Raw genomic sequence first — 24,231 nt, 5'->3', positions numbered from 1 at the left:
TTATTTAAAGGGTTAGTTCAGCCAAAAATGAAAATTCTGTCATTAATTACTCACTCTCATGTCATTCCATACCTGTAAGTCCTTCATTCATCTTCAGAACACAAATTAAGATATTTTTGATAAAATCCGATGGCTCAGTAAGGCCTGCATTGAAAGTTAATTTACACTTTCAAATGCCCAGAAAGGTACTAAAGTTATTTTTTAACAGTTCACGTGGCTACAGTGGTTCAACCTTAATGTTATGAAGCGACGAAAATACTTTTTGTGCACCAAAAAAACAAAGTAACGACTTTATTCAACAATATCTAGTGATGGGCGATTTCAAAACACTGCTTCATGAAGCTTCGAAGCTTTACAAATCTTTTGTTTCGAATCAGTGGTTCGGAGCATGTATCAAACTGCCAAAGTCACGTGAACCATTGAAATTTCGAAACACTTATGACCTAACGAAGCCTCATTTACTGAAAGCACGTGACTTTGCCGCTCCGAACCACTGATTCTAAACAAAAGATTCGTAAAGCTTCATGAAGCAGTGTTTTGAAATCACCCATCACTAGATATCGTTGAATAAAGTCGTTATTTTGTTTTTTTGGCGCACAAAAAAAAATTCTCGTCACTTCATAACATCAAGGTTGAACCACCGTAGTCACGTGAACTGTTTTAAGTACGTCTTTAATAGCTTTCTGGGCATCTGAAAGTGTTAATTATCTTGCTGGCAATGGAGGTCTCACTGAGCAATCGGATTTTGTCAAAAATATCTTAATTTGAATTTTCAGAATTTCCATTTTTGGGCGAACTATCCCTTTAATTTTATTGAATTAACCTTGTTTTAACTTACAACATTGTTATCCATTCTGTCATTTTTAAAACAAATATATAAATAATATATCATTAAATTTATAAATATTATAATATATTATAAAACATATTATAAATAATATAAATGATTGTATAAGTTTAAAACATTTGATTTATAAAAAATAAATAAATTATTTATTTGGATACTTAATGTTCATTTCTCAAAAATAAATGGCTCTTATAATAGTAAATGTTTTTTTTATTTTTTTTTTTTACTTTTTTCATAATGCTATTCATTATTACTATTACTATTTTTAAACACTGCAGTGTATAGGGTCCAAAATAATCACTCTTACAGCAGTAATTTTAGCTTTTCCCAAGAGGTCTCCAATCCAGTTGCTGACCAGACTCAATCCTGATAACTTCAGTGGGTAACCAGCGCACTAAAAGAAAAAAAAAAAAATTGTGTCTGTGCATACTACCTACAATCGCAAGTGAGGCTCTCTGACCAACAGAAAAGAGATAAACCTTGATAGGTCTGAGCTCACATCTTCTAGGAGGGAAAAAAATCAATGGAATCAAATGGGAGAAGAAAATTAAATGCTCTCCCTCTATATTATTTCACAAGCCTTCTTGACACAAAGGCAACAGCAGTGAATGCTACACTTGTACACCAATCTACAATATACCATATATAGTAGGTTTTATATATCCAGATTAGATTAGTATTAACTTTTAGTTACTAATTTAGAGCATGAATAGCTACTGTACGACAGCTTAAATAGCGGAACAATGTTGGTAGTGCTTGTACACAGTCAGGTCTCGTTTTTAGCTTAGAACGAGTTGGAAATGCTGTAAATTTCACTAAAGCAAGTAAAAGGAAACCAGGATCAATATTTAAATTCTGGACAGCTAACTATGTAAATTTTCTAAATGCCAACAACCTATTAGAAATCTGTTAGCAGCCAGTCCTGAAGCACGTCTGATTGGATAAAGCAGGTAGAAAAAGAGTGTGAAATTGGTATTCTGATCTTTGAAGAAGAAATAAGACACATTTTAATTTGCTATTCAATAAAAGCAGACTTGCCTGTTTGATATTCTTCCTAGAAAAGGGAAGATTTCATCTGCCTTTGGTAAAATATGTGGTCAAGGGAGTGAGCTTACTTTTATTCCTATTAGGGATGTCAAAAGCACTGATGTTTTACTACCAAGTGATGCTAAAATAAAGTAAGAATATAAGTTATTCTGATCGATAGTACCGAGTACAGTCTCTTTGACCTATACTGTATGCAGCTGCTTTCAAATATGCACACGTGTATAAGCATGAGCCCTGTGATGAATGCTCATGGCGATGCAGCTGTAAGCAAGAGCAGTCGAATGCATGTTTATTATGTAAACAAAGTGGGTTTTTCTTAAGTGAACATAAACAGGCAGAGCAAAAATAAAATATCAGATTTGTGCATTTGGTAAATACAGCCGAATAGAACTGCCACTATCTATTACCATATGCCATTAATATTAACCACACAATAATACTGACAGAAAAATGAATAAATAAATAATAAAAACATACACTGCTTTAGTAATATGTACACACACACACACACACACACACACACACACACACACACACACACACACACACACTACTGTTCCAAAGTTTAGGGTCAGTAAGATTTTTTGGTTTTGAAAGAAGTCTCATGCTCATCAAGGCTGTATTTATTTGATTAAAAATACAGTATAATAGTAATATAAATTTAAAAAAAAATCTATTTTAATATATTTTATTATACTATAGCTTTCTTGAGCTGACAAGCTTTAATCATATTGAATAACTCGCACAAATTTCAGAAGTACAGACACACAGCTGTCTTACTGTAGCAATAACCACTGGATTTGCCAAAGATTGCAAGGTTAGTGGCAACAAATCTTCAAAAGATGATTTAAAAAACTTTGCAGCAAGCAGATGATTAAATAAATAATTAAATATAACAGACATGTATTTATCTGTTCATACACAAGTAAATAAAAATATTTTTATAGTATTTATTTATACTGCTCTGGGATATCTAATTAACTACATGTAAATAATGCCGCAAAAATAGTAATATTGTAAAAAAAATTACTACATTTTAAAATAACTTTTTAATATTTTAAATATATGAAATTAAATGAATAAATATGTATAATTAAATAAATATGTGTAATTAAATAAATATGTGAAATTAAATAAATGTAATTCATTCATATGATTGCAAAGCTGAATTGGATGGATGGATGGATGAGTCCTTACTCTAGACTTCAGTGTCACATGATCCTTCAGAAACCATTATAGTATGCTGATTTGGTGTCCAAAACATTTCTTATTATTAATAATATTAAAAACAATTGTGCTGCTTAATATTTTGTAACATCTTTACTGCTACTTTTGATCAATGTACAATAATAATAATAATAATAATAATAATATTAAGGTCTGATAACTAAAAACGTCATTTTGGTTCTATTACATGTAATATGTTTTGCTTGTGATTGATAATATGTCTGAATGGGTCAATGACGTGACGGGTCATTTTTTTGTCCAAAGGCCTTAATAATAATAAAAAAAAACAAAGATATGACATCCAAAGTATGTAAGGTAGTACAACTAGATCTCTTTTATTGAATCCAAACAGTTTTAATTATATTTTGCTACATATAAGGGTATTTTAAAGATTTTGAAGTGTCAAAAGGTCATTTGGTTTTTGGTTTAATTTCATTTGTGATTAAAATATCTTAAAATGTAATAAATGTATATATATATTTTTTTATTCTGGCATGATTTTATATCATATATCAACATAGTGCAAAATGGTATTAAAATTATGTGTAGAAGTCGTTGCTTTGTTATGAGAAAGAATGTCTGGAAAAAATGAATTTCATTGATGTCATTCAGAATAACCAATATACAGGTGCTGGTCATATAATTAGAATATCGTGAAAAAGTTCATTTTTTTATTGTAAATTATTTTAAAAAATGAAACTTTCATATATTCTAGATTCCCTACATGTAAAGTAAAACATTTCAAAAGTTTTTTTTTTTTAAATTTGTTGATTAGAGCGTACAGCTCATGAAAGTCCAAAATCCAGTATCTCAAAATATTAGAATATTTACATTTGAGTTTCATTAAATGACCATCCCTACAGTATAAATTCCGGGTATCTTTTGTTCTTTGAAACCACACTAATGGGGAAGACTGCTGACTTGGCAATGGTCCGGGAGACAATCATTGACACCCTCCACAAAGAGAGTAAGTCACAGAAGGTCATTACTGAATGGGGTGGCTGTTTACAGAGTGTATATCAAAGCATATTAAATGCAAAGTTGACTGGAAGGAAGAAATTGGGTAGGCAAAGGTGCACAAGCAACAGGGATGACCGCAAGCTTGAGAATACTGTCAAGTAAAGCCAATTCAAACACTTGGGAGAGCTTCACAATGAGTAGAATGAAGCCGGAGTCAGCGCATCAAGAGTCACCACACTCAGACATCTTCAGGAAAAGGACTACCAAGCCACTTCTGAACCAGAGACAACGTCAGAAGCATCTTACCTGGGCTAAGGAGAAAAAGAACTGGACAGTGAACAGTGGTCGAAAGTCCTCTTTTCAGATAAAAGTAAATTTTGCATTTCATGTTGAAATCATGGTCCCAGAGTATAAAGGAAGACTGGAGAGGCACAGAATCCAAGCTGCTTGAAGTCTAGTGTGAAGTTTCTGAAGTCAATAATGATTTGGGGGGGGTGTGACGTCTGCTGGTGTTGGTCCATTGTGTTTTATCAAGTGCAGAGTCAATGCAGCCATCTTCCAGGAGATTTTGGAGCACTTTATGCTTCCATCTGCTGACAAGCTTTATGGAGATGCTGATTTCCTTTTCCAGCAGGACTTTAGCACCTGCCCACAGTGCAAAAACCACTTCCAAGTGGTTTGCTGAGCATGATATTACTGTGCTTTATTGGCCAGCCAATATGCCTGACCTGAATCTATGGGATATTTTCAAGAGAAAGATGAGAAACAGTCGATCCAACAATATACAGATGATCTGAAGGCTCAATAGTGCCTCAGCAGTGCCACAGGCTGATCACTTCCATGCCACACTTCAGTGATGCTGTAATTTGTGCTAGGAGCAAGTCATTTGCTGTAATATGTCCTGCCGATCAAGTATTGAGTGCACAAAAGAACATACTTTAAAGAACTTGAACTTTTCTGTTTTGCAAATCCATTTTTTGATTGATCTTAGGAAATATTCTAATATTTTGAAATACTGGATTTTGGACTTTCATGAGCTGTACGCTCTAATCATCAAAATTTAAAAAAAAAAACTTTTGAAATGTTTTACTTTACATGTAGGGAATCTAGAATATATGAAAGTTTCATTTTTAAAAATAATTTATAATAAAAAAATGAACTTTTTGATGATATTCTAATTATATGACCAGCACCTGTAAAGGGACCATTTTGGATCAAGTCATATGGTCATTATCATGTGACAGGATGTAACATCATTCAGACATCTGCACAGGACCACATGGTTGTGAAGCAAAGTAACTAACTCTCTCTTAACTATCTCACTCGCTCATACGCACGTCCCGAAACATCAGGTCATTCGGTATAACTGCTATAAAACATAGAAAATGTTGTAATATTTTAAAAACTTGTACTAAATATAAAATGTCTGATTGTCCTTTTGCTAGCTAGCTAACTAGCTAGGTAGCTAGATATCAGCCTGTTAGCACTGTTTGAAAATATCGTCATTCGGTATAACCAAGTGTCATTTGATAAAACTGAAATTTTGGTTAAACCAAATGACTTTTTTGTGACAAATTTTGTCCATCTTGTAAAAAATGACATAAGTAGTGTTAATTGATTATAAAAACCACATAATCTCATTGTTAACACTTAATAAAATTTAAAAATTAATTATATCTCCATTATGTTTTTTTTACACTTTTAAAAACCTTATTCGTCAATGACCCGAATATACGTTTTTAATTAAAGAAGTACTGTATGTTCACTGAAATATTGGTATTGTGACTACCTTAATCCGAACAAGATACCAATGATTGGATCATAGATTCCCTATCTCCTAACAGATAGTGCTGACAGTGCAGTGTAGGAGTGTAGGAGATTTAGAGTGGCCATGGGAACTGGACTCTAATCACAACAGAAGATTAGACAAAACACGTCTATGACAAGCACACACCAAACGCCTCTCTCGCTGCTCATGGCTCTACCAAGCTGGCAGTCGTTTCAATGGAAATCTTAGGAATTGTATCTAATCTCATTAGAATGACAGCACATAATACTGCACTCACCCCGACACCAGAACCACAGACAGCACAAAACAATGACTCAAACAAAACAGGAAGTAGCCCTGCTGTTGCCAAGTGAGTGACATGCAATAACATGTTGGGTTGTTTCCCTGTCGGCTCAACAGAGGCTTGAACATCCAATCTGCCCAAGCTTGACTTTCCCCCTCTGCAAACAAATAATGAAAACAAGGCTGTTATTCACTCTCATTCTTATTTATCCCCACGTGAGCAAGAGGCAGACAGGTGGAGAAAAAGAACAGAGCAGGAAATGACACGCTGATAGGCCACTGTGATGACATGGCATCTTAAAGGTCAGCAGTGACGGCAGTACCACATCATAAATATCCTGCATTCCCAAGTGCCCTCAGATGAAAGCAGGATGTTTCAATCATGTGTCTTAACTGCAAAACTGAAGAACATGAAGTTGAAAATCACAGAGCAAAATCCTGTAGAGGTTCGGATCGATTCCAGAATTTTAGCTTTGTTACAATACCAGACTACCACAACTGTCAATATATTTAATAACTCAATGTCAATAATTTGTGAATAATTTTGTCATTTTTGGTATTTAACATGTTAACGCATTCAGTTCCTTGTAAAAGTTTCATGTTTTTACACAGAAGATTTGGTAAGTAAATCTGACAGGCTGGTCATCTTGCATAATACATGTCAAAGCTTGAATCTCATACATTATGAAGGAAATATTAGCATAATATTATCATTAAAACAGACTTGAAATTTTCTTGTAGATACAAGAAACATGAGGTAAAATGTAATTGAGGGCACAGTGAGGCTAATTTGTACATGGACATCTGTAATGCTGTAATGCTCGATGCACTCTATAGTATCATGCTCTGCAGAACTGAAGCCCATCGTGTTGTATTAGTGAGTACAGGTTTACAGTCTGCATATTAGTTTGTTCTGTGCATCTGGGAAGTTGTCCAGTGAACACGATCTGCATGATGGGAGGCAGGGAAACATTGGCCTGTGTCCCTGGCAGCCCCTACCGAGACACAGTCCTCGTCCTTCCCTGCACAGCGCTATCATAACCAGACATGGCAACAATCAGCTTGTGAAGCAAGAGGAGGCGGCTAGAGGCGCCCCGTGTGTGGTGAAAGAGAGTTGGAGGATGTCTGAAGGTTGAGAAAGAACAGGCAGGCAAGGGTATTTATTACATTCAAGAGGAACGATTTTGAGACTGAATAATGAGTCATGCCCTGTATGTATGGAAGATACTGTGGGAAATAAACATTAACACATGCATTTGTTTAAGGTCAGCATGAAGCTGCATTCAGAAGACTGATATCCATCTATAAATATATACACCATCATTCAAAAGTTTGCGTTTTTAAAGAAATTAATACTTTTATTCAGCAAAGATAACAATAAATGTTTATTTTAGAATGATGTCTGAAGGATCATGTGACACTAAAGACTGGAGTAATGATGCTGAAAATTAAGTTGCATTAATTTGATATAAAAAAAGTCAAAACCGGTAATATTACAAAATATTATTACAATTTAGAAGAACTGCTTTCTAATATATTTTTTAAAAACTCTTACCAAACCCAAACTTTTGAATAGATAAGAATATTTATCATAACTATACTTGAGCAATCGATTAATCAGTGGGTTGTCTGAATGACCAGTTAGTCTTAAAGGGGACCTATTATGCCCCTTTTTACAAGATGTAATATACACAAAAACTGAGCTCTGTTCTTCAGAAAAAAATCTCCAGGTCCCAAAAATTCTTCAGTTTTCCACCATCTTTTGCATATTTGAACCCTTTCCAGCAGTGACTGAATGATTTTGAGATCCATCTTTTCACAAGGAGGACAACTGAGGGACTCAAACACAACTATTAACTGAATGACTGAATGATCTCAAAATCATTCAGTCACTGCTGGAAAGGGTTCAAATATGCAAAAAATGCTGGAAAACTGAAGAATCTGCAGGACCTGGAGATTTTTTCTGAAGAACAGAGCTCAGTTTAACTGCTCAGAATAAACAAGGGACTCATGAAGAACCATCACAAAACAAAAAAACAGTCGTAGATCATCCAGGTAACCATACACAGTATTAAGAATCAATGGTTCACATACTTATGAATGGGGTTATTTTAATAAATTCAGCTATTTTTTTTGTCTTGTGGATTATATGTAAACATCTTTATGTAAAATATCTTACTCAGGACAGTACTAAATAAAAAATAACATGCATTTTGCATTATCTCCCTTATTTTGTTAAAATTATTAACATTTTCACAGATTCTGCAAGTGGTTCATATACTTTTTCTTGCAACTGTAAGTGTCAGGTGTCCCCAGAACGTGTCTGTGAGGTTTCAGCTCAAAATACCACACAGTTCATTTATTATACCATGTTGTAAATGCTCATTCTTGAGTGCAAGGAAAAACATGCTGTTTTCGTGCATGTGTCTTTAAATGCAAATGAGCTGCTGCTCCCTAATCAGAAGGGGACGGAGCCTCTACAACTCGTGCCTCGGATACTCTGCTAAAAACTAACAAAACATCTGTTTGGTTTTGATTCTATCGTGGCCACGCTCACATGACATTGCAGTTCTTCGTCATCATGAAACTTAATTATTTGCCTGCGTTTAAACTTCTGATATATGTTTTCTGAGCGCACATATCCGAAGCACACGCACAGAAAGTACCCAGTGCTGTATATGCTGTTAATATGAACCAAACAACAAAAGAAAAACAGAAAATCACTCACTGCTCTTGACTGAATAACTTTAGTAGCTTTAATAAGAATGTATTTCTTACATGAATGCTGCTGTTAAATGCTCTGGCGAGGAGATAAACATGGCGGACTGTGTATAGCTCATTTAGGGGAGGAGCTAAGCTAATAAGGCAGATTCCGTTGCCAGTCGTGGGCGGGGCTTATGCAAGAGTAGGGGGAAATCAGCTTGTTTGGAGAAACTGTTTATGTTTTATGGGTATTATAAAAAAAGAAGTGGGTGGATTTTTACATCTGTGTTCAAACACCTTATAAAATTTAATTTTGTATAATAGGTCACCTTTAAGTAAATCCTTTCTGCTTAAGTAAAAGTGAAGTCTAAGTAAACTTTTCAGACTTTTCTAAGTGGGTGTAAACACTGCTGTGTTCAAAAACAAAACAAAAAAGCCAAAAAATAAGAAAAACTCCATCTGTACAGGCAAATGTCTAAAAAAAAAAGCAAAATAGCATGCAGAGCTTCAATATGGTAGCTGACAGATATTCAAAAAGGCAAAATATCTATAATTTAAGATATATACACATCTTTAATTGCACAAAATTACTAAGAGTTCAGACAAAAGAGTTGTAAGGATTATGCTAACAATGGGAACATTGCTCCCCGCAGGTGATCTAAAGTACAACGTAATTGTGCTGCTGAAGAAGCTTTGCTTTAAAGACGATGAGTCAGAGACACAACTTTTCTGACAGAGTTTGTCTAACAACACTTTTTTACTTCATCTATAAAATATTCCTGCTTAAAATAATTGGCTAGATTCTACCAGGTGACATGCAAACACCATTTGACAGGACGTACAGACTTTAATTATTTACATTTAGAATTGCATTTGAGTTTTTGGTGCCATTTATCACCAACTGAGAACCACTGGACTAGTCAAACTCACTAATCAACAGTCGGTCGGTGAATCCCAACAGTACCACAGAACATAATATCCTCACCAAACTAACTTTGGCTTTCATGTATCATTAAAACCTGCTTTATACACAAAAAATAAACCTTTCAGCATTTAACTTGTTAAGCCAGAATGTGTCAAACCTCCTGAAGTGGTCAGACGTGAGAAGAACTGAGGTAAAAAAGACTCTTGGGACATGACAGCATTTATCCGGCAGCCCAAATATCTGAAGAATTAGCACATCTCCCCCCAGTCCTGAGTAAAGCGGCCTCACTTAAAATCATTTAACACTCTAGTGAGCATGATACATGAAGTACTCCCAACTGTCATCCTGCAGAAAGTGTGAGAGTGGAAGAGGAAAAGACAAACAGGGAGGGAGTGTGAGACGAGAGAGAGTCCTTATTGAACTGCCTTAAATGGTTTTTATTTTTTCAGCACTTGTCACTTTCTATTGTGTTCACATTATACAGTGTGTTTTCTAGTGGGTGATACTGATGAGGAATGACTCGACATAGGCAGTGAGTAAACCTTTTAAAGAAAACCTGGCTAAATTCAGCGTCTGTACTTTGCGTTTACTGGACGAGATCCAGCGAGATTCAAACTATTTCAGTTCGACAGCAAGCAGCAGAGGTCACAGCAATGATGAATCGTACTCATAAGAGTCACTGATCTGTGACCATCGCTGCTTAAACAAAAGAGTCAGCAGGGCAGCTTTCCTGCAGTAATGCAAATCGTTTGTGAACATATGAATGTTTGAAAGGAGAAATCTATTGTCATAGAGGGCACTTTTAAAATAATGCTCATTATGTTTCACTTCAATCTAATGAGACCGTATTTTATAAGCTCTGACTCAAGATCGAGAAAAAAAGAAATAAAGGTTTCTATGCACTTCCAATTCCTTAAAAATGTGATAAAAAGGAAGATTGTCATTAAAATGCAGTGCCTGGGGAATTTAATAAAAGACGATTTTCATAAATTTGTGATTTTATACTATTTTTCATGAACTGCACGTTTCTGTGAAAATGGTCTGGGTTTTTTTTTTTTTTTTTCTCCATCTAGAGCAGAATTTGACAACCTTAGGGATAGTTCACTGAAACATTCTGTCATCATTTACTGACCCACATGTCATTCCAAACCTGTATGACTTTCTTTCTTATGTGAAACACAAAAGAAAATATTTTAGAGAACTGTTTAAGTCAAAGGGTTCCAATGATGTTTTGACATCCCTGGGTTTCAAAATATCTTTTGTTCCACAGAAGAAAGTCAGTGAGTAAAGAGTGAGTAAATGATGACAGAATTTTCATTTTTTTGGTGAAAAGTATGGTTTTGTCTGCTCTGGTATGCTTGATACAATATGAGAAAATAAAATAAAACTTTTTATAGAAAGGAAAAGTTAAAAAAGGGGGAGAAACTAGGATAATTATAGGTATTTTTATAATGGCAAACAGGCCAAAACATTGTGTTTTTTACACACGTAAAATGAAGCAAAAAATACAGAAATGACTTTCCATTCCAAAAACCGCGATACACCACCCACGGTACGTACCGCGATACTCTCATGGTATACCGAATGCGCCCCGCCCACTGCTGCCCCACCCAGCCCTGTCCCATTGGATCTACGAATACAGCATTGTAGCCTAACCACCATTAACAACCATTAAGTAGCCTTACCACCATTAACAACCAATAAATAACGCAATAAGCTCCACGTTTTATTACTTTCGATAAGAAACAAAGTGTCATCTTTCAAATTCTGTCCATTTTATCATGAAATTCAAACAAAAAAATCCAGTTTTGACACTCTTTGATGTGGCGTGACAGATCTCTGTACAGACGCCTCAGCTCAAGCGGAGCTCGAGAGAACACGATCATCTCTTCATCATTCTTTATTACTAGTTACAGAATAAACATGAATGAACATCTGAAGGTATGTTGAAAGATACAGTACAAATTACTGAAACATATAATATCTTGTGTAATCACTCAATCAGTGCTTCAACGGCGGAAAGACATCAATAAAACAGCTTGCAAACACTGTGTGATGTAGCATTTACCTCAGGTGAGGCCACAGCTTCGCCCAAGAAATGCAAAACTCTTTCGCTAAATATATTCACTATATTAGCCTATATATTCATTATATTTTACTTAACTTGTTAGTGATGTCTTGATTATTTAATGTATGTTTAAATAAATATGTCATGAAAATGACAGCCACTGTATTTCACTATATTTCAACAACGAATTGAAGTAAAAACATAATTTTATAATTAGATTTAGAAGCTAATGCAAAAACTGCTTTATGTGCAGTTTACAAGTTTGCATACAATTTGTTATTTGTGTGTTGATTACTATATCTAAAAATAATTAGCAACTGAATTTAGGCTAATAGTTTGGGCTCTGAACCTTTAATATTATAGTAATGTGCAAGTAATTTTTTATCCTTAAGAAACTTTTAATTATAATTGAATTCATTTAAAGACAGAGACACAATTTGTTCAGTAAACCACTTTTTAATAAAAAAAAAAGAAAAAAAAAAAAGCAATTTTGTTTAGTTTTCTCCCACTGCTATCCCAAAGCGAACCGTGACTTCAAAACCGAGGTACGTACCAAACAGTCAGTTTTGTGTATCGTTACAAATGTATGGATAATGACGATCAACACATTGACAATTGAAGAAAATTTCTAAACTGCACTTAATATCAAAATGGTTAATCCACAAACTGGAGAGACACAAACTTTTGTTACATAACATATGCTGTGCTTTCAAAATTGAAAGGGTCCTGTTGTCTTTGTCTCTTAATGGTAGGTAAACCGGTACTGGATGTACCAGCTACTCCAACGTACAGAAATGCACTCATTTAGCAAATATCTTTTTCTGAGAAAAGAGCAAAACACTGGCCTTCAGCTCATTCTGTGCAGTTATACTGAGCTGACCACGCAAGCAGTAACAGTAAATTTCTACTGTTACTGCTTGCGTAATGAAAAAGCAGAGTGCATAATGTCACAATTGAGCGTGTATGTGCATATGTTGTGCGTTCCTCACTGCTTAGCTCTGACAGCGCAAATAACTAGCTACACATTTTACATTTTTGATGAGACCCCCTCAACTCAATTTGACAGCACTGCTTGAGGAAACAAAACAGACGCACAAACATGAATGTTAGCATAAGTTTTTTTAGGGTGTCTCTGAAGGCTTGAGTTTACTAACAAGTGTTGAGTCAGAAGAGATTTGTGTGATACGAGATGGACTTGAAAGACTTCAATAAGTTTAGATATTACAGAAAACATCAAAAGTGTGGATAAGTGAATTCTATAATAATCTACCATTGAATAAATTTATTTACAACCTTTGTCACCCAAAATCCAACTGCTCCTACAGGCAATTTGTCTCTTCAAACCTCACCAGAACAAGCAAGATGTTCGCACACGACGCGTCCTTAATTTAAAAATGTATGGAATAAAAAGACTGTCAAAAATAACACGTGCATAAATCAAAACCATACATGCATAATTCTAAAAACTTGAAAAATTCTGAGCATAATCGTGACTTTATGAGGGTTAGCTTCCAAAATCTATGATCAAAACAGATACAGATACAACTTTTGAAATGGAGCACAAATGAAAGGAACAAAACATTCTCTATGTCCAACTGCCTTGCGCATCCGGTTGGTGAGGTCTAAAAACGCGCTCTGATGACGGAAGTTATGTCTCGCGCTCATTGAAGTATAGGCGCGAGACATCACTTCCGTTGCCAGAGCAAAGCAATTGCTAAAGAGAATTAGCCATTGCAATGCATCCAAGAATGTACTAAAGTAAACAAATATAAAATACTGAATGTCCAATGGTATGCATAAAACATACTGACTTAATTTTTTTGAATATTCTGCTATAGTCAAATAGCAGAAGAATAGTCAAATAGTTTACACTAGTCTTCCTCTGAGGTCTTTTCTCAGCAAATACTGATTTATATTGTTAATCATGAATAATTTAATTGACTAATCAGCATATCCTGTAATTAATTCAATTAAAATTTGTAATCCATTGACAGCACCAGCTAAATCGATTCAGTTTACAGTTGTCTGTGATTGTAAGGCTGAGCCTGAGGAAGATCTAAATGTTTTGCATTTTAAAACAACGCCAACTGTCACACGGATACTAAAGACTGCACTAAAAAACTGACTAGTTTTATGTCCCTGTTCAGTGGTTTTAAATCTTGGAGATAAAAATGTCACAATGTGCAGATGAAAATCAATCTGTCACATATTTGACCTGCATTTAGTGATGTGATGGCTCTAAGAAAGGGAAGGTTAACTTAGCCCAGAGTTCAGCCGATGCTCCATCCATTACAGACTCTTCGCCCTTATTTGTTACTCCACAGATAGTTCTCTCAGCACTCACCGCTCGACAGGTCACATCATTACTCCGCAAACTTTGAAGATGGATAGCTGCAAACTTTTGATTGCACTCATTAACCCAAACAACACAGGCCTAGGCAGACAACAATGTGGCAAGCAGGCTAATGATTTCTCATGGCCTTGAACATCTCTGCCACCCCTCCAGGGTTACTCCACACACAGAACAACAGACTGATGAAAGAGGGGGAGGTGGAAGAGAAGCAATGCTTCCAGCTGTTTTCACAAATGGTTCGATTGCTTGGTCCAAATCAGAGTTCAATCCTAACCATCTTCCCCTACTCCCACAGATCTCTTTTCTTGTAGTATTTTCCAAGGTGTTGGAGGAGAAAATCAACTGCCATGTCTGCATCATTGGAAAAAAGCTGCCAAATGTAAATAAGCAAATATATGTAACCCCTCAGGTCCTACTCACCCTGCTCTAGGACTGCCCTCGACTAAAGATTTTTCTAGTCAACTGGTAGTCGTTCATTTAAGCGACTAGCCGACTAATCACACGTGTATATTAATAAGCCGTATAAATCATAATAATGAGCCTTTAATTGCCCATATATAATACATAGCCTAATCAGCGTTCAAGCACATGCATAAAGTTTGCCACACCGCACCGGACTGCAAGGAGACTGTCTAAACATTTTAATAATTTATTGATAATGTTTTCTGTGTTTTTGGCTGCAGAGATTAAGTCGATGATGCTAACTCGTCATCTCCACAGTAGTGGACGTGTCGATATGCATGTTTCATACGGATTACATAAACTGAGAATATTTGTTTTCCACTTGAATTGGTTGACGATCGCTTGACATTTCAAGCTTTCTAGAAATTTCTCATGTCTGTGAGGCAAGCGTACACTGAGTTTTGATTTATTTTTTTACACGATCAAATTCACAGAGACAGAGACGGCAGAAAGCAGATCCAGTTTGTTTTCGTTATTCTACAAAGGCACAATGTTTTCTTGTTATTGTGAGTTAAAAAGTAGGCTCTTTACAGTTTTGAATGATGTATTACCCTTATTGTTACTGTTGTTAATGTTACAAAAATGACTGAGTATTTTAAGTTGTTTCTACTGTTATCAGGTAAAAATGCAAGTGATCGCGCCGGCTCCTCCATGTCTTGCAGTAAGGCCGTGTGTCCACCAAAGCATTTTAAGCCAGCTGAAAACAATTGAAAACAATTGTGAAAATACACTAGCCTCAGAAAAAAATGCTTTGGTGGACACACGGGCTAAGTGCGCTAATACTTCAGCTTCCACACTCCGCACAAACAATATGCGCCTAATAATAGAGCAGCCATATAAAGTTGCTACTACTTATATTTTTCAAATGATAAGCCATATTTGAGGTCGATGGATGATAGGGGAACGTTTACATTTCCTCCCCGACACACTGCTGTTAATAATCTGTCCCTCACGGTCTGTGCGACTTTGCCACAAGGGGATTTTTTTTGCGACTAACAGACTAATACAATTTTTGGTTGACTAAGGCTCTTCTAGTCAACTAACGATTAGTTGAATAGTAGGGGGCAGCCCTTCCCTGCTCCGTGCAGGCCTCGAACCCAGGTCCCTGCCATGAGAGGCGGGTACACTAACAAGGACGCTAAAGACCACAGTCTCTCGCGTCAGTCGCTAGTGCGCCTCTTGAGATCAAGTGAGTGAGGTTTACCTGCACAACTCTCACTCACAAAACAGATATCTGATAGCAAATCTGAAAAAAGCAACCAAAAAAGTCAATATATTAATTAATTAGGTATTTCTGCACAAAAGCAGTTTATTTAGTATTCTATAGGCCAATTCACACTGCACCGACAGACGCCACCCAATGGCAACAGACACTTCGTCAGCTTTTGTCGGATCAGTGTGTTACACCTGTGTTGACATAGAGGGATCATATGGATCTACGTCAAAAGCTCAAGTGTCCTACGCAAACACACATACACACACTAACCTGGTTGATGATATAGATCCCATAGTCGATCTTCTGTCTGCGCAGGACTGGGTGCAGGTAGTGAAGCCAGTATTTCAGATGGTTGTCTCTGTGCCTGAATGGGATGATGATGGCCACCTTTTGTTTCGGCCGGCAATCCGAAGGAGTGTATTTTCCCCCTTCTGTCACATTAGGGTTCTCTCTTTGCACCCGCTCGAGGGTTATCTGTGAGCTGAATTCGATGAGGAGACGCCCCACTGCAAAGCAGAAAAGAGGGTCATGAGATCTTATGAGAAGTTTCAACAGCATTACTTTACAGCAGAGTGAATCTGAGAATGATTTGAGATTATTACAATACAATCATCACTAACTGTCTGTCCAGCAGAGGGAGTGCAAACATTTCTTTGAGTCCCTCTTCCTCTTCATTGATCCACAGATCTTAAGTTGAGACAACCAATCAATAAAGCAGAGTAAGGCTTGATTACACGTTCATACAAAGACTTTGCACAAGTCTCAACACTAAAAGATTTCGTGACTACACCTAGCCACAATCTAATCCCTATTTGCTGGTGAACTGACGTAGTTTGGCCGCAGGGACATCAACAACACTCATTAGCGAAGGAGTCTATGCCGCTACTGAATATGTATGGAGGGCCATTTTTAGGTAACAGCATGATGTTTTCTCATCTGATCATAAAGATTCATTCTGTCTAGGAAAATCTAATGCACAGCAAACCAGCTTTGGTAACTGAATCAAATATGGTAATGAAGGAAAATATCAGATAAACATGTTTAGATCAGACACAAGCATGCTACCTTTCAAGGGCGACTGAGCTTCTTTTATCAAGAAAGCCTTTTCCATGATCTGTAAATCAGCAAAAGCAATGGTTCTTAAAAACTGTGGTCCGTGAAGGATTTCAAGTGGTCTGCGAGTTGATTGGCTAATAACTAGGGCCAAAAATAAAGCTAAATTAACAAAATAATTAGACTTGGCAAGAAGCAATGAATTAATTTTAACACTGAGTTGAATCATTAAATCAGCTAATAGCAATAAATTAACAAATTGTGTTAACATTAATTTGTGATAAAGTATTTCTGTTGTCTCACTTCAGTTTAGGTTCATTAGCTAAAATTAGCAGTCTAATTTCAACGAAATAAGAAAACAGCAGGAAAATTCTGGAATGGTAAATGTGAGGCTATTTCCCAAGGATGCACAAAATATCAATACCATATTGGTTAACGGACAAAACTGATTTAATTTATTAGACACAGTCAATATTGAATATATATTGGCTATTAATTGGTTCTTTTTTAAAATTATGATTCCTATTTTTACTTTTAATACTGATAATTATTAAATACTGATAATTTAATATCACTTTGGCAAATCTAAAAATGGATATGTATTTTTTAAACTAAACATTATAATGTTGTGTTGCATAAATTCTCTTTTGAAAAAGCACTGAAAGATTTTTTTTTTTTTACAATTTAAACAAAACAGTACCATATATTGTTTGAGCCATAACATGAAAACAGTTATCAACTTGTCTGTATTTTGAATAGAAATGAATACTTTTGTTCAGCAATGACGCATTAAATATATCAAAAGTGACAGTAAACACATTTATGTTACAAAAGATTTTGATTTTAAATAATTATGTTCTTTTGAACTTTCTATTGTTTAATAAATTACATTTTAAAATATATTAAAATACAAAACAGTTATTATAAATTATATTTCACAAGATTGCTGTTTTTACTGTATATCGATCAAATAATTGCATCATGGGTGAGCACAAGAAGTAGGGCTGGACGATTATGGCCTGAAATCAAAACCTCGATTAATTGAACATTTTACCTCGATTACGATTAATGAGTGATTATTTTGTTTCTGTTTTTTTTTTTTTTTTTGCCCTCATAGTTCACTGACAAGGTTTGTACTGTAAATATGCTTGACTATTAAAGGTGGGATATTTTTTCCTATTAAAAGAGTGATCTGACATAACAGCTCACTATCAGCAGTTATTTTATCTATGGTTCATAACATTTCTTACAGATTTCTGCTCGCTGTACATCAGATAAAGATAAATTAGTATAGCACCAGTACGAGCGATTGCATGTGTGAATTAGTTATACCATCTCTCTATTAATTGTGAAGCTGTGGGTTGTAAATAGTTCCTTCAAAAGTAGAAAAATATATGCTATAATAAGTTTTGAGCTTCTAACCTACTTTAGTGATAAATCACAGGACAGCGCTGACAACTAGTTTCTGCGTTCCTCTCTGTGCGCGCAATCTTCACGTTTTGCGCAGCTACTGTTTGTATAAGTGTTCGTGCCACAATGCAGCTGCGCGAGCACGGTAGCTCAAAATAATATACATCCTATCGTCTAAAATCGCTTGAATGTCCAAACTGGCAAACCTTAAAACAAATACAACTGACAAAGTCGCGCGACATCACTATGTGTTGAACCGGCGTTCACCTCCGTGTTGCTTTTATGCCACTGACTGGGTGTGGCAGAGTCACGTGGCTATACACACGGTAGTATGTTTTTAAGGGGGAAGTATTAACAGGATTAAAAAACCGAAATAAACGACATGGGAAAATTATTTCGGTTAGAGGTTCTGAATTTCGGTTTCGATTACTTTTCGATTAATCGTCCAGCCCTAACAGAAAGCAAAAAAAAAAATTGTACTGACCCCAAACTTTTGAACAGTAGATTATAACAGTATGTATTTCATACAGTATACAATGTACAGTGTAAATCTAAATTATAAGTAGATCACAGACAGTGGTTATTAGAGACAAACATCAAGCACCTCTGTAAAATCTGACCCTTCGACACCTGGAAGCCTTATGGAGCTTACAAAAATTGAGCTGACCTTGGCAGCAGCAGCATCACATCCCTTTAGATGTGAAGAACAGCAGCTTTGTGTAAACATCTCACAGGCTGCTACTCTATTTTGGGAGGCAGAGGACAGGTTAAAAATACATTTAATGTTGATTGTATGCACCTGTGCTCGTTTCCCTATCAGCCACATCATTAAAATAAGCAGCAGCAGGTCTGCAGGGTACAGCAGGGCTGTTTATGGATGTAATTGAGACACTGTGCCTGTCCGGAGATAAAGGTACTTGTCCTCAGAGGGCCTTCTGAATGCAAGATCAGTGCTTTTATCTTTAGCATTCATTCAATCAAATAGGTTAATTGAGACAATTTCATATTTAGATGTTTATAATAACATTACCTATCTGTGTGTTGTACTATCCTCATCCTGTGCTCACTCAGATTGTTTCCATAAATAAGCTATAATTGGCCGCTCCTCATGGACACAGAGATATAGAACGGAAGAAAAAAGGGTTGTTGTGTCCACTTTCTATGAGACGCAGCAGCCACCAACCTAATTACAAGCTAGTTCTTTCAATAAATCCAATGTGTGCCATCACCGTGTGCCATCCCCCATCTCTCCGAAGGTCCCTTTGAAGTGATCTCTACAAAGGCTCATTGGATCCAGCTACTTCTAATTAGCGGCGTTATATGAGTAAGGCAAGCAGTCAAGTGGCAGCATGGAAGGCAATGGAGAGAAAGTGGTCTAGAGAGATGAATACTTTGCAATCTGAACACCTGCAATAGTGGATGGCTGCTCACGTACAGAGTGTTCCCTCCACTCTGATCGCAAATGACTGAGGCCATTGATAAGATTGGAGGAGGTAAACAATTGCCTCCGGTTCTTCCGCAGCCTCGTCATAACATTTAGTGTGCAGCCCAGTCTCAGCTTCAGTCAACACACCCAAAGATTGTCTGATTAAAGGGTTAGTTCACCCAAAAATGAAAATTCTATCATTAATTACTCACCCTCATGCCGTTCCACACCCGTAAGACCTTCTTTTATCTTTGGAACACAAATTAAGATATTTTTGTTGAAATCCGATGGCTCAGTGAGGCCTGCATAGCCAACAATGACATTTCCTCTCTCAAGATCCATTAATGTACTAAAAACATATTTAAATATGAGTACAGTGGTTCAATATTAATATTATAAAGCGACAAGAATATTTTTGGTGCGCCAAAAAAACAAAATAATGACTTATATAGTGATGGCCGATTTCAAAACACTGCTTCATTAAGCTTCGAAGCGTTATGAATCTTTTGTGTCGAATCATGATTTGGATCGCGTGTCAAACCGCCAAACTGCTGAAATCACGTGACTTTGGCGCTCTGAACCGCTGATTCGACACAAAAGATTCATGATCTAAGTCCGTCTGACACGTTTTCTTTTAAATTAGCATTTTTTTTATCAGGCTCCTATGTTTAGGTTTAGGAATTTCACTTTAATGGGAATGAAAAGGTTATTAGTCAGTTATTGAAATGCCTTGTTTTCAAAAATGTCACTTTAGTCAATTCAAAGTGTGCTTTTTTTTGCAAAAACCTCTAAGTCTACCTCTTTGGACAACAAGACAGTAAAATGTCCATTTCTGTCAGTTTTACAGCAGCAAAATGAACACTTTTGTGTTTATTTGCTACTCGCAAAATCTTGTCAATGCCACTGTAACGATGGACAAAACATGATAAAAAAATTGCAGCTCAGCAATTGAAAGCTGGCTCATACGCACACTGTCATTCATCTTGAAATCATATGATTTGATTTGCATCTTCCGATTGGTTTTTCTGTGGAGTTAGAGGCTTTTGCTGACAAGTGGCGTTTCTAGGTTTCTGCCCACAAACCGGTATTTCTGAATGGGATGGCGCTGGTATTTAGTGGATTTGAAGCGAAAGTATTTGATGAACGTATACTATGTGCGGAGAACAGTTGTTCAATATCATTATCTCGTTTTTGACAGAGGTGCCATTTACTGGCTTTTGCATCTGAACTCTTCATATATACCTTTAAGTAACCTTTAAATTATATATATATATATATATATATATATATATCCTCAGCCCAATCAGAAGAACCTGTATGCCCGATTAGCCTGATAAAAATGTTAATAAAAAAAAAAAAAAAACAACATCAGACGGACTTAGAGGCTTCTGCATCTGAAGTATTCATATACATATATTTTCACTATTGCTGATTTTAAATATATTATTTAAATATTATCTTCATGAATAGATCCTCAGATTTTCCCAATTCCCAAATCTATAGAAAATAGCATTACCCTGTTGGGCACCAAAGACACTGGCCTGCCTTAAAGGGCCTTTGACTAAGTGCGTCCAACATGCCATTATATAATATCAGCCAGGCCAACATAGAGGATGAGCCCAATGAAACTGTAATATACTGTACTGTAGGTGCCTCACAGCACAAAGGGTTTATTACCTGGATCTCTTGGTCACACACACTCGCTTATTGGCTTTCTCACTCTAATTCTGTCTCTATCCCCATTCCACTTTCTTCTGACCCCTGCAGAGCTCTAGCATGGCTCTCAGGCCAACAGCCAACAAAGTTACGCAACATCATCACAAATAATAATGTAGGCAGCTGGAGCACAGGAGAAAGGGAGAGAGAGAGGGAAAAAAGAAAAGTGAAAAACATACTGTACTGTAGAGAGAAAGGGAGTTTGAGAAACAAATCCTGTCAAAAGCACAACCACTTCAACATCACACAAATGTCACTCACTGGGTCATCGTTGGAGGGAATGTCTCGCTATTCCTGTTAAGATAGGACATTTGTAGTATCTGTAAAATCTAGTTAACCTAAACTGGGTTCAAGCTCAATCCAATTATTTCTCTTTACTTTGACACCTGCTGTGATGCTCGAATCCAAACAGTGAGAACATCCTCCAACCTTTAATACAGGGCTTTTAGCCAAACACTAAATACTCTGATCTAAGAGGAGGGAATGATTTCTGCAGCTAAGTGCTTCACCTTTTACTGTTACATGTCACATTACGTTATTCCTTATTATTTGTTTTTATTTAAATTTTTTTAGTCATATTCTTGTAGTGACTTCTAAGGAATAATTGAAAAAAAAATTAAAGGGGACATATCATGATAATCTGACTTTTTCTGTGTTTAAGTGCTATCATCGGGTTCCTGGTGCATCTACTAACTCAGAAAACGTGAAAAAGGATAACCCAGTAACTTTGTTTTGGCAAGCCTTTCTCTGCAAGCATGTGAAAAAACGAACCGGTCAGATTTCACTCTCCTTGTGACGTAGGAAGGGGATCTTATTATAACATTACCACCCCTTAATCTGCACTTTTCCACCCACAAAGTCGCCATTTTGTTTTTGCAAGTGAAAACGGTGTACCAGTTCTAAGGCCATGGCAAAAGTTCGAGCAAAGCATGCTAACTGTTCTGTTGTTGGCTGCACAGACGAGCACAGTACACTATTTAGAGTTTCGTTAGCTTGAATATCCTGCAAGTTGACCCTGGCAAGCTCGATTGCTAAAAAAGGAGCATTTCTGTCTGAGCGATATTTTGAAAAAAATATTAGACCATTCACAGCATTTGATAGCAATCATAAACGTTAGCCTGGTGTGTATGGCTCTGTTTGGCAAACAGGTAAGCTATGTATAGTGGACGTACATACGGTTTTTGCACAAAAGATTAACATGACGGCACATGCTAGTCGATGAGTTGAATCAACTCTACAGCAACTACATAAATTTATCCACTAACCATTCAGTCTCTCCATCAGTGTCCGACTCAGGTTTGAACAATGTAAGGCTGAACACTGTTACTGACAATCTTCATTTTGGCTGCGTGAGATTCTCCAGCTTTGTTGTTGTTGAGCAACCAAAGCGCGAGCTGTTAAAGCTCCGCCCTCTTTTGTAAAGCAGGCAGGGAGTAGCAGCTCATTTGCATTTAAAGGGACACACAAAAAAGCATAAAGCTTTAAACATAAAGCACAAGCACAGAAAGCTGGCTGTCAGATGGCACGTTTTGAGAGTATTAAACTAACTACTCTTTTTACATTTTATTGTATTTAAACTGTCAAAAACACACAAGGTTATGTCAAACATACACAAAGTTCACATAAACACAGTCGGTTATGTCGGTTGTGCATTCCCTTCAAAAATAAAGCTAATCCACTGCGTCTTCAGCGGCTCAGATGTTACATCCAACAACAAAACACCTCAATTGCTTACGAGACATTTTTGTCGCTACAGCTGCTCCGGCATCGAGATAATGGTGACTGTGTACAACTCGCTCAGGGCGGAGTCTGTGCTAATACGGCAGTGACTGTCAACAGTCATGGGCGGGGACTGTACAAAGTTACGTCACTTTGTACAGAATCTGAGAACAGCTTGTTCTGAGACACTGCTTATGATATTTGGGGATTTGAGAAAAAGGAGTGGGTGGATTCTGATCATTAGGGTGGTTGTGTACACACACTGCTGACACACATTTATGTTCAAACATCATGTAAAAGTGAATTTGCATAATAGGTCCCCTTTAAATATAGTAATCATTTACTCACCATCATGTCATTCTGAAACTGTATGACTTCCTTTCTTCTGCAGAACACAAAAGAAAATGTATTTGCGTTTTTTTTTGTCCACACAATGAAAGTCATTGAGTCCAGTGTTGTTTTGAAACCCACTGACTTTTGAAGTACGGACAAAAGCAGTTTTTGAAAGATCTGTGAAAATATTTTCTTTTGTGTTCAGCAGAGGAAATAAAGTCATACAGGTTTGGAATAACATGATTGTGAATAAAGAATTTTTTGGTGAACTATCACTTTAACAACACAAAGAGAAACATAAAATGGACTGAAACCAATGGTCGGACACAGACAAAGTAACATTGTTTTACTCTTTTATACATGTTTTTTTTACAAACTACTGACTGTATAGCAGGCTCCTTTGAATTTTATTCCAATTTAATTCTACTTAAAGGATTAGTTCACTTTAAAATGAAAATTTCCCCATGATTTACTTACCCTCAAGCCATCCTAGGTGTATATGAGTTTCTTCTTTCAGACGAATACAATCGGAGTTATATTAATAATCACCCTGATGCTCCAAAGCTTTATAATGGCAGTGCACGGAAACCACCGGTTTGAAGCTCGGGAAAAAGTGCATCCATCCATCATAAACGTACTCCTCACGATTCCAGGGGGTTAATAAAGGCCTTCTAAAATGAAGAGATGTGTTTGTG

At 36.3% G+C, this 24,231-nt stretch overlaps 1 protein-coding gene across 1 annotated transcript in view; it reads right to left on the bottom strand.

Moving 5' to 3' along the window:
• The window catches only part of b4galt2 (UDP-Gal:betaGlcNAc beta 1,4- galactosyltransferase, polypeptide 2), a 130,532-nt gene that overhangs the window by 51,183 nt on the left and 55,118 nt on the right, over positions 1 to 24,231 (bottom strand). The window contains exon 3 of the mRNA XM_051869235.1: positions 16,150 to 16,385. Within this exon, the coding sequence (XP_051725195.1) occupies positions 16,150 to 16,385 (236 nt within the window). The remainder of the gene's footprint in view (positions 1 to 16,149; positions 16,386 to 24,231) is intronic.

The sequence above is a fragment of the Ctenopharyngodon idella genome, chromosome 2 (assembly GCF_019924925.1).
Source record: "Ctenopharyngodon idella isolate HZGC_01 chromosome 2, HZGC01, whole genome shotgun sequence".
NCBI lineage: Eukaryota > Metazoa > Chordata > Actinopteri > Cypriniformes > Xenocyprididae > Ctenopharyngodon > Ctenopharyngodon idella.
The sequence above is the reverse complement of the archived record's forward strand: the minus strand, read 5'-3'. Positions and strand labels throughout refer to the sequence as shown.